This window comes from Falco peregrinus, chromosome 14 (genome assembly GCF_023634155.1).
Source record: "Falco peregrinus isolate bFalPer1 chromosome 14, bFalPer1.pri, whole genome shotgun sequence".
In the NCBI taxonomy this organism is placed as follows: Eukaryota; Metazoa; Chordata; class Aves; order Falconiformes; family Falconidae; genus Falco; species Falco peregrinus.
This window is the reverse complement of record NC_073734.1, coordinates 16,001,682-16,013,228: the sequence shown is the minus strand read 5'-3', so window position 1 is coordinate 16,013,228 and position 11,547 is coordinate 16,001,682. Positions and strand designations below refer to the sequence as shown.

At 41.1% G+C, this 11,547-nt stretch overlaps 1 protein-coding gene across 1 annotated transcript in view; it reads left to right on the top strand.

Moving 5' to 3' along the window:
- Positions 1–8,297, top strand: part of URI1 (URI1 prefoldin like chaperone) — a 44,833-nt gene extending 36,536 nt beyond the window's left edge. Inside the window, exons 7-11 of the mRNA XM_055818451.1 lie at positions 1,489–1,669; positions 2,252–2,519; positions 3,090–3,232; positions 4,901–5,159; positions 7,475–8,297. Coding sequence (XP_055674426.1) covers positions 1,489–1,669; positions 2,252–2,519; positions 3,090–3,232; positions 4,901–5,159; positions 7,475–7,663 — 1,040 coding nt within the window. The 3' untranslated portion in view covers positions 7,664–8,297. The remainder of the gene's footprint in view (positions 1–1,488; positions 1,670–2,251; positions 2,520–3,089; positions 3,233–4,900; positions 5,160–7,474) is intronic.
- Positions 8,298–11,547: the final 3,250 nt, after the last annotated feature.

The following is an 11,547-nucleotide window of genomic DNA, read 5'->3' as shown; positions in this document are numbered from 1 at the left end:
AAATAGATTGTTAACTAATCCTTCCAAATTTTATTTATTAATTTTGTAATTATACCAAATGAAATCCTCACAAGCTACTCTGATTACTTGGCTTACCTCAATTTATATTCAAATCTCAATAAAATACATTTCAGCCTTTTCTTAATGAGATGATGAAAAATGCTACCCCATGGAAGAGTAGGGGACACACATTCCAACATAACTTACAGTCACCTGTTTGCTTTTTAGTGTTGCTATTGAATTTGTATTTAACTCTGGATTAAAGTATAAGCTGGCGTATTTGAATAAGGATATCTTTAAGCCATGAATTCTTAAATTTTTTTTTAAATGGCCGCACAATTGGTTAGTAGAGATTTTAGAACTTGAAGGATGCTGAATAACAAAGCCATTGCACTACTGTTGATCAGATGCACAAAGCAAAGTTTCATAAAAACCCGTAGATGCTGGAGTCCCGTGGTACAGACAAAATGCTGCGGGTACTTGTGGCAGTGATGGAAGGGGAAGGGTCCTCACCCCTGTAAAGAGGTGCTGTGTTGGGGGGCTGCTGATGGACAGGGGGAAACTTCCCTTGGGACCCTGTGTGGGACTGTGCAGAAACAGGCGGTGTCCCTGGGACCTGCCAGTCAGGGGGGGGAAGGTGGATTAAAGAAGCAGTCCTGCCCTTCACACGTACAGGGCTAAAGTGTTAGTATTGTTGGCAGGCGGCGTGTTCCCCATGTGCTAGACAGCACTCAAACAGTAAAAAGTATTCCCCATCCTCAATGGATGCACCATTTTACTAGGTAGCAAAGCTTTTAAATGCCAGCAGGAACTTGTCAGTGACTACCATTTACTCACAAGTGTATACCTCAGGTCACCTCTGAAGCTTTAAAGGGGGTTATATCTATCATTTCTGAAAGGCAGGTTTTTGTATGTTTTTCAGAGCGGGTCTTTTTCACCAAAATAAGTGATTCACTATGACTGGATTTTGGTCAGAATTTCCAGATGACTCTGGAGATAACTTTTAATGATCTTCATTGTAAATTTGAAAAAATACAACCCAAAACAAAAAGTACTGCTTTTTAAATATAGGTCACTTTGTCCAAAATGAGCTTAAGCACAAACTAAATTTGTTTTCCCAGTTAATAAAATGTGCTGTTAATGGGACAGTGAGCAAATGTCACATTCACATGTTGGTACCTATCCGAGCAAATCAAAGTCTACTGTTTGGCACAAAGGGTAAAAAACCCCACGCTGTAATAAAACTGTCATAGGATCAGTGTCTCCTGCTTTGTAAATAAACATCTTTGCTTTGCCTCGGTATTTCTGTAACATCCGGAGACTATTATCCTGTGCTGGTGCTCTGGTTCATTGACAGTTTCACTTAAACAGTTAAACAATAATTCAAAATGGAAAATGTTCTGCCCATATTCCTTAATTCCTTTGTGGTCCCCCCCATGTCTTTTTGTCAGTTGCTTCAGTAATTGCATCTTATTTTTTGTCACGCAGGAAAATACCGAACTGCTCACAAACCTCATTCAAAGCCAAAAGTATCAAACGTTTTTGAGGTAGATTTTCCAGCAAATGGAAGTGATACAAAATCAATGGGCCATTTCCAGTCAGAGGAGGAACTGTGGGCCCGCTTAGAAGAGCTCGAGAGACAAGAAGAGATACTTGGTGAACTTGACAGGTACAGTGCTGCAGTAGCACAGTAAGGTTTGGCATTCAGAAAGCTGTGGGGGTGTGGTTCTGTTTGTACAGAAAAGATCTCGCTGTCAGTGCAAATAACTGACTGGACTGATGCAGTTAAAATCATAATAGGTGGGAGAAGGGTGGGACGTGAACAGGGAGTGCACTGCAAGGGCGAAGGTGCTAAAATCTGCCTCTGTGCAACTGTGGCAGGCCAGCGTTCTAGTATTTTTTCTTTCAGATGATAGAAAAGGAGGAAGTAAAATCCATTTGCCACAGGCTAGGAAAATCCATTGTTCACAACGCAGGAGTTACACGTTTAGTGTTTAATGACGTCCTTAGATCTATTCTGATCCTAACGCAATTCATGTGTCATTAGCCATAATGCCACGGTTTTGGTGTTTCCAGCTGACATGGAAAGGACATGGTCATACTTACAGAGTATAAAAAAGGTTCCACTGTCGGGCTAAAAATACAGTATCTGGGTAAAGAAAATGGTGTACAGGCTTGTTCATTATTTTGTATGCCTGTGTGTCTTGAGTGTGAGTTGTCTCGGTTCACTTAGCTATTTCTCATTTCATAGGATGCCTGATACAGTTGAGACAAATGGAGAAGATACAACCTCTTCGGAAGAGGAGAAGGAAGATAAGAGGGCAGATCTGAATGGGACATCTAGAGCAGAAGACTGTACTACTCAGGGCAACTTCCATAAAGAAATAACAAATTCAGGCTTGTTTGGTGGCCAAGTTAATGGCTCTAGTTATTATCACAGCGATGATGAAGATGATATAGATATTGGAGATAACTCTGTTCCAACTATTTTTTTCTCTCATACTGTTGAACCTAAAAGGGTTTGTACTTTATTATTTTTATCTTTCTCTCAAGAGATTATGTGAGACATATATACCATATCTGAAATAGAAAATTTTAGATAATTTAGAATGCTAACTATAGGTGACATTTATTTGGATTTTTTTTTGAGGGCTTGAAACCCACTGTTTAAATCCTGCAGTTTCAAATACAGTATTAAAAAATTATCTCGAAATGTATACCTTGCTGTGCTGGCTTCTGGCGGCTGTAAAAGGTAGTATCCTGTCCAGGAGTTTTTAAAATGACTTTTTACTTGACTTGAAATTGACTGTTGAACAGCTCAGTTGTTGAGGAGAGTTTGAATAAGTAGATTGTCATATACTATGTGCAAAATCTGTGCACATTAGTGCAAAGAAATGGCCCAGCCTAGTGCAAGTGGTAAAGAATAAACAGTTCACACTGTGAATGTTACCATTCATCCATTTGTTTTAATTTATCTATGCTTTGTAGTCCCCAACTGCTTGAATAGGAGAATGTCAGAAGTCAGTTGATCTGCAGCCTGGCGATTGTTGATTTTATGGTCTAGACCATCATTTGTGTTCAATTTTCAGGTAAGAATAAACACAGGAAAAAATACTACTTTGAAATTCAGTGAAAAGAAAGAAGAGGCCAAGCGTAAAAGGAAGAACAGCAGTGGCAATGGCCATGCAACTCCAGAACTGCCTAACATCAAAACCCCAGCAGACATTTACCGGTGTGTAATTTATAGCATTGGCATGTGAGCTTTCCCCTTAGCAGACCTTCGCTTTTCATTTCTGTTCACCTATAGTATGAAGCCGAGCCTACTATTCCCTAAAAGAAACAGCTGGAACTGAATTTACTACTTAAAAATGAAAGTTTGTGGCTTCTGCATGGTTGCCATGCTTTCATATCCATAAAACACTTCTTAGCTTAAGAGTTCCTTTTCCAACTAGCAATTCGTCATTTATCTACTTTTTTCAGAGTTTCTGAAATTGAAGTAAATTTGCTAGTACGTATGCCCTGCATGAGGGAATACAGCAGTTACCTTACATATTCTGGTTAATTCTATGTCATTTGCTCCTGTGTTTGTTTTCAAACATAACTGACCAGATCTGTCACTTGTAATAGTCCTCCTGTTCCAGTTACTAATTGTTTCTTTTCGTCTCTTCCTTTCTAGTATCTTCAGAATATACTCAGGTCTTTGTTTGCATAATTTCTCTTGCATTCTCTCTCCCTGACTTTAGTCCTTTACTGTCTCTATTCTCTGTAAAAAGAAGTGCTCACCTGTAGAACAACCACGCTGAAAGAGTTTAAAAAAGTCTTGGGCTCAGAAGTCTGTATAAAACACTAATCTAAGGTGACGGGAGAGTTAAAACAAGTATTTAGGTTTGTAAAGATGAACACCAGACCTATTAGACTGGTTGATTAAGTGCTTGTGAAAATCACACTGCGTTTGTATGTCAGTGTATTCCGGCACCTAAATATTTAACAAAATGTGTCACAAATCGTGAAGAGGTAAAAACCCATCCTGTAATGGCAGCTACTGGGGCTGAAGATGAGGTAAAAGGTTCATGGTGCTCTCCCTGAGCTCTGCAAAGGAGCTCCCATCTTCTGTGGAGATATGCAAGTGTTCCGGTGAGTGCCTGATGAATAAAGCTGTTAAGAGACAAGTAACACCATTAAAACTCATCCAGTCATCGGGCTCCTCCTTTGTGAGTTTGATAAAATCAGCACTGTCTTCTGATGCCACTCTTTCTCCTCCACCCACCCTTGACTTCTTTAAGTCACGGAGAGGGAGTACAAACTGTAGGAAGAGGCCTCTCTATCAGTTTACAGTCTGTTAATACTTGAAAAGAGTCTTCGTGTTGGTGTGATCTTAAAAGCTGATTTTTTAAATTTTTGTTTGTTTGTTTGTTGCTGAAAGCAGATTATAGCACTTGTCAGGAAAAAGCTTCATCTTTTCTATGTGCAATGAATGCTTCAAGTATTTGTTTTTATATTCTACATTTGACAAGGACTTTATTCTAGAGGACCTTCCTTCGTGATCTTCTGTTTCTCTTTACAGAAACAACCCTGACAATCGTTTAGTTTACCTTTTTTCTAACTTTTTGTAACTCATGCTATTCTGTTTTCTGATGCTTTTCAAAGAGCTATACATTGTCTGCTGGAAGAGCATACCAACTTAATGCTTGAATAAAGGGCATAACAGTGTTTGCTCTGCAGAATTGATTCTTGTACGTTGGTAAATAAGATGCCTCTAAAGGTACGATGTTGTAATTCTGCAGTGAAAAAGTTGGAAAAGCACATCATAATTAATTTGTACAAAAGACAAAGCAAGATCACTGTAAATTTGTCATCTGATCCTGAAATGGTTTATTAAAGCTAACATTTTCCTTTATAGAGTCTTTGTTGATGTTGTGAATGGAGAATATGTCCCTCGTAAATCAATTTTGAAGTCTCGAAGCAGAGAGAACAGTGTTTGTAGCGATACCAGTGAGAACAGTGCTGCTGAGTTTGATGACAGACGAGGAGTTCAGAGGAGTATTAGCTGTGATGAAGCTACTCAGAGTGACAACAGTGAAGGCATACTGGAGGAAGAGGAGGAGGAGGGGCAGCAGCAGCTACCAAAAAAGCTTCCTCCCTCTTCAGGGACAACCGAGGTACAGTTTTTAATTAATTATTGATTGTTGGCAGGGATAAAAACGAGAAATCTAATGGCTGTAGTTGCCTATACCATCAGTTTGATATCTTTAAAATAATTTTCTAACTCCTACCTAGTTTGCTTCAGAAGGACATTATCAGGTGACAAGCTTCTGTCATGTGCATCCTAGGGGCGGGGGGAAGGAGACGAGTCATGTGGCTTCCCCAAGACCTGAAGCTGTTCTGTAAAGATCTGGCGAAGTAGTCGCTTGCCAGTGTTACTGAAACCAGTGTCATGTCTACTGGGTCATCCTGAAAATTTCACTGCAGGATATACAGTGGGATTAAAAAAAAAAAAAAAGACTATGTGCTTCATAGTGGAGAGGGAAGAGTTGATTCTCTGTAACCTGTGTTGCACAGCTGCTAGACAGCTAATTTCTAGGTGGTGTTTTAAAGTTTTAAAACACAGAAATATCAGCTGAGTTATTACTTGGACATGCTAAAGGCAGAGGAATTGCCCTGTGGAAGAAGGCATTACTGCTCCACTCATCCTATTCCAGACTGGGGCCATTAGCGATCCCAAACAAATCTATTTTCATGCGTTTGGAAAGTTCAGGGCTTCATCATAAAGAAAAGAGACTGTTAGACGTAAGGGAAAATGTACAGTTGCTTAGTGACTGGATGAACACAAGAATTAAATGTAGCCGCTGCTCTGAAATTCATGGCATAGGGTATTCTTCATTTTTATTTTGTGAGAACTTACACTAATTTTTTCAAACCAGATGAAGCTGAGTTTTCAGTAGTTCCCAATGCAGCGGGCAAGTTCAATGAAAACACTATTTTTAGAAAAATTATTTTTGACAAGAAATGAATTCCTCATAAAAGCTATTGTTTATCATCATTTTTCATACAAGCAGCTACAGATGCATCCAGGCAGGATGTGAAGATTCATGGTGGAAGATCCATCTGTAGACTTAGATACTTAACGTTGCATACTTCCTGGAATATATTTGCTATATTTTTATAAAACATCTAAGTACACTTTAGAAGTTACCCATTAGTCCATTTTCTGAATATGACTTGATTATTCTCTACAATGTAATGTATTTGCTAAGTAACTGCAGGAGAGTGAGCAAAACACTCATTAGACTTGCCTTCTTAAAGGCTGCTGTTTTGCTTTTGGTTGTTTTTGTGGGTGTTTGAAATACATTATTTCTCCGTGACCACTTGCAACTCAGTAACTTTTTTTGTTTCTACTTTCACCAGAGTTGTCTTGAATTGTATTTTGCTTACCTGTTTTTGAAAATGAGCGTGTTGTTATAACAGTGCAGTTGTGCACAGGCACGGCTTTGGGCATACTGTGGCTATTGGAGCAGAAAACAAAAAAACACTGCTTTTTTTGCAGGTCCTGCAAGAAAAGAATGGCTGGTTTGTTTTGCTTTGTTTTTCTTGGTAACTGAGTTATGAAAAAGCAGAACTAAGCATAGTTAATAAATCTGGTGTGCATTCCTTTGTGCCCTGTATGATCATCAAACCTTGGATGTAAACTGCTTCCCCTTGTCCTTAGGCATTCGGACTTTCGTGTTTTCAGTACATAGTAGAGTGATTTGTTCTTAAATACGTTTATGAAAAGTAGTTCTGAGCTGCTTTTTTCCCAGTGTTTTCCAAGAATCACGGTCATTTCTTAGATAAGTTAAAAAGGATTCAAGTCATATAATCAGCTGCATATAAATTATCATTTTTAAACATTAAATGTTTTTATTAGACCTTTTATAGAGAGAAATAGTTGGAAGCGAGTTTGCTGTTCTCTTAAGTATAAATTTCTTTCACCATTTTTTGATCATATTTGGTAAGGAAAAAAGAACAAACAAAATACGTGCTTGCCAATTTGTATGCAGTGTGTCAGCTTGATGCAATTAGAAGATATTAAGTCATAAAATATGACGTATGATGGAAATGCTGACATACTCCAAGTTTGCAAAATCTCTCAATTCTTATCCAAAATGAAACTATATATTACATCAGCTGGTTTATTTCTTGAGCGTGTGTCGGTGAGTAGGCAAGTTTTTAGATCATTTGTGCAGTAGGATTGAGATTTAAGTAGTACATTTAAGACACTGTCTTTCATTCAGTCGTCTTTGAACAAGCTATATTTTGAGGTTAATTATGATTTGGTTACTTATGCAAGGAACAATCATTGATTTAAAGATATTTCTTTACTTTTGATTAAAAGAAATAACAGTCCTAATCAGGCTAATATAGGGTAATGACCTTATGGGCATAGCTTCACATTTGCATTTTATTAGCTCATTTTGAGTATTCTCTTCTTTTGTAGGCATTTTCCGGAACTGTTATAGAGAAGGAGCCTTTGTCTCCCTCCTTAATACCACACCCAGTCATTGCTCACCCAGTCCTGCCTACCATTCTGGAGAGAAAATCAGAGGAAGTTTTGTCCGAAGCATCAGAAGAAACTACAAAGAGGATTTCAAAATTCAAAGCTGCCAGAATGCAACAGACTAACTAGGTCCTGCCTAGCCAGCTGACGTCGGGGTATCATGTCTAGTTTCATATTTGTTGAGATTACGTAAAACTATATGCGTTACACCTAGCTAGTTAAAAGAGTGTCCTATGTTAATTTGGCATTGGTTATCTTTTGAACCATTTATTGGCAACATTAAAAAAAAAAAAAGTTCAGTGTTTGAACACTTGAGTATTCATCTTGTTTTGTCGATTTCCCTGTGTGCTGTCAGCACCTTTGTATATGTTTGCCTTATGATAGCAGCACTTGGGTTCTTTTTCAAAAACTGTTCCTCACATACATTGTTTTTGTGTTTAAACCTAAATACAGGCAGTTTTGTGCCAGCTGTGATGTTCTACATACCATATGGACCATTTTAAGGAAACTTTTCACATTTCAAATAGATTCACCAATTATATTGCATTACTTGCTTTAGCATTTTAAGACACACTTGTATTCACATTCTTGTAGTTTTGCAACTAGGTGTCTGCTGAAAGTTTTTTTCCTTCTTTCAAACCTCTCTGATATCTCACTGTACAGATCTATAAAACGCTGGGTTCGTGTACATTGCAGGGAAGTTTCTTTGATGGAAAAGGGTATTTTGTAAAATTAAATTTTCAGTAAAAAAGCTGTGAAAGTCGTGTGTTTTTTGCTGCTTTACTACTAATTTGGAAACAAGGCAGAGAGGTTTTTATTTTGAACTTGCATTTCTAGCTTGAAGTGTTTACTACCACATGGACATAAAAGCAGTCCATTCTCTTCTGCCATTGTGTTTTAACCTCCTGCTAATGAATGTCCATGGAAATTGAATGCTCTTAAGGAGAGAAGCATAAACTCAGGCTCTGATTACAAAATCTCCCAGTTCTTTTGTATACTCAGGAAACATTGTAATTGTCTTGGGAATGCCCAGAGGGAGTCAGCACTAAGGAAAAATGTCTTAATGCTTCAACTTTATTTCAAAACACAACAGCACTGCAGCACTCGGGGTACCGTTCTGTGTATCCTTCTCATGACTGAGAGCAATCCTGGCTCTCGGAGTCCCTGCCCCGCTGCCCCTTCTACCGGCTTGCTGCCCCCTCCCTTGTGCTGACACAGCTTTTGTTGGGGCCACCCCTTGAATGATAGTAGGTGACAAGAGCTGGGTTTAAAAAACAAAACTACTGGATTCCGGGGTGTTCTGGGTTTTTTTTTTAATAGTTGTGTGTGTTTATCTGAAGCTAGTGAGTTTTCTAACCTCTTCCGCAGCGTGCCTGCACCAGCGCAGGTAGACGGGTAGCGTGTGGAGCGAGGGCAAGGGAGAACGTTGGCAGAGGGTGTGGGGAGGTGGAGTACCTTAAACCGATGTTACTCTCCAGCAGACATCACCAAACCACAGCCTAAAAAGTGAGGCAGAAAGACCTGGGAGGTGTAAGGAAGGACTTGCTTTTGGCCACAGTTCTGTGGTTTTGCAAACACGCAGCCTGAGAGCCGCCAGCAGCTGGTTCTCCAGATCTTGGCCGTCCGTGAGCAGGGGTCAGCTAATGCCGTTTCCTCACCTGTCCCTAAAACAGCCGCGCCTCGCAGCCTCACAGTTAAACTGAGCCACCAACTCCCCCTTCCTCCACACTTGTTTTATTTTCTCTGTGCTTAAAGGGGAGGAGGAGGCATTGGGGCTGCTTTTTCTAAGGTGGCTTTTAAAAAAGGCTGCGCTCCATCCAGCGCTGACGTTCTCTGCTGCGTGCTTGGGAAGGTGGTGGTGCTTCATGAGCAGAAGCTGCAGGGGGGCAAGACGGGGCAGGTAGCAGGGGTCCCTGCCTGGGGGAGCAGCCCACCAGAGCCCACCAGAGCCCACCAGAGCCGCGGGGCTGCAGGTTCCCCGCGATATGGTGCAAATTGTGTTTTGGTGCAAGAACTGAAGGGAAAGTTGTGTGGCCCTCCCGTGCCCGAAGCTCACCGGCTGGGAGGGGGCAGTCTCTGTTTGAAGCAGATCCTGAGAATCACGTTGAAAGTGTTAATGATTAACTTGATTCATGCTCAAATGTGGACTTTTTTTTTTTTTAAAGCATATTGCATTAGTACTAAAATAAGCCATCAATGCCAGTCCACCCTCTATTCACGGCTAAATATTTAAAGGAGGTTATTTATAGCTTCTTTAATGAATTCTTGGCTAAACAAAATGAAATTATGTCCTAGAAAAGTAGAAGCTATTTTGTAACCAGAACAGTGCAACTGTAAAATATAGTTCCATGAATATGTATTTTAAATAACAAGGGGTTGAGATCCAAGACTACCAGACATGGATAATTAGAGGGGAAAAGAAGAGAAAGAAAGAGAGAGAGAAACCCCTTTAAAAAAGATTTATTTAGATATCTTCTGAAATACTTCCCACTTCTAGTTACTTCAACAAAACCAAATGCCCCTTGTCACCATAGATCAGTTTCAAATCAAAATTAATTCTTTGCTTGTTTTCTCCCCCCCCCCCCCCCCCCTTCCCCTTTTTTCACATCCCTGCTCACAGGAAAAAGTAGGATAAATGCACCTTGGGTTTTAATGAATTATGGCCTCGGTTCAGGGAAGCATCCTTACTCAGGAATGCACTTTGGCATGTGCTTATGTCTCAAAGATTTTGCAAAGAAGAATGGATTTAGCCACATGCTTAAACTAAGCACATGAGTGTTTTCCCTAATAGGGAGCCTGAATGTGTCTGTGCCCTTTCTGCAATATATTTAATTGTCAGAGGGTTTGCAGGCTGGAATGATCCTTCATCTTTGGTCTCTTCACTTGGGCTTTACCAGTAGATTCACTGTGCAGTGCCTAGAGCAAGAAGGCACGGCTGTAGGATTTTTATAGAAGGCTTGCAAATGCTGAATTTAAAAAAATATCCTAAATCCAATCTACCAAAGCAGATAAAAATCTAAACAGTAAAAAAATGATCATGTGAAGGCCTGTCTCAGCGAGGACTGAAACTTTGCTTTTTGTGAAACACTGAAGCTGACAAGTGGATGCAGCTGACTGTCAGTGCACGGATGAGGCAAATGCTGGGATGAAGCGACGGTGCCGCACATTTAAGGCACATCGGGTTCCTGGTGGTAAATTAATCTGTCGATGTGAGTGTCTTTTTGCCCCCCCGTGCTGCAGTTAAGAGATTTTATTCACTTAATTACTAATAAGGGTACAGTTGATAATCGATTTCTGAAACACCCTTGATGGCTTTTCCTGTGCTGCTGCCGGAAGGGCTCCTGGTGTGCCGGGGAGCGCTGCCCAGCTCCCCAGGCACAGGGCTCGGGAGCCGGCGTTTGGTGCTTCCCAGTGTTTCCCAAGAGGTTTTGCATGCCCTCAGCGGGAAGAACATGGCCCGGCCGGGGCTGGGTGGCTTTGGCAGCTGGTCACCGGGGTGGCACAGACACATGCACGCTGGAAGGAGCCCCTGCCCCAGCCCTGTCCTGGTGTCCCCAGCCCCTTTGGGCACGGGCGAGCGGTGCCAGCCAAACCGCAACCAGGCATGGCCTCACAGGCAGGTGGGGATGCAGCAGGAGAAAACAATGGGGAAAGACACCGCTGCAGGAGAGGTCTTTGGTCCAAAACGCGGTAGCAGCAGCCTCCATGGACACTGCATGGCCACAGGGACAAGTTGCTGGGCTGTGCCCAAGTGCCCCGCAGCTGCCCCACACAGCCCTTTGCAGGGCCATGATTGCGTCAGTGATGCACTGCAGATTACCTGCTCCCATTCCTCCCTGGGAGGCAAATTTGACTCTTTAATCTTCTTTAATTGGCCACAAGTAAGCTGAGCACCTGCCTGTACCTGAGGAAAGGATTTGCTGGGGGGGATGCTTCCCCTCTGAAGCTGAGGAAGTGTGGCCTGGAGAAGACAGTGGATGTGGGACATGGGATGTGGGACGTGGTGCCTTCGG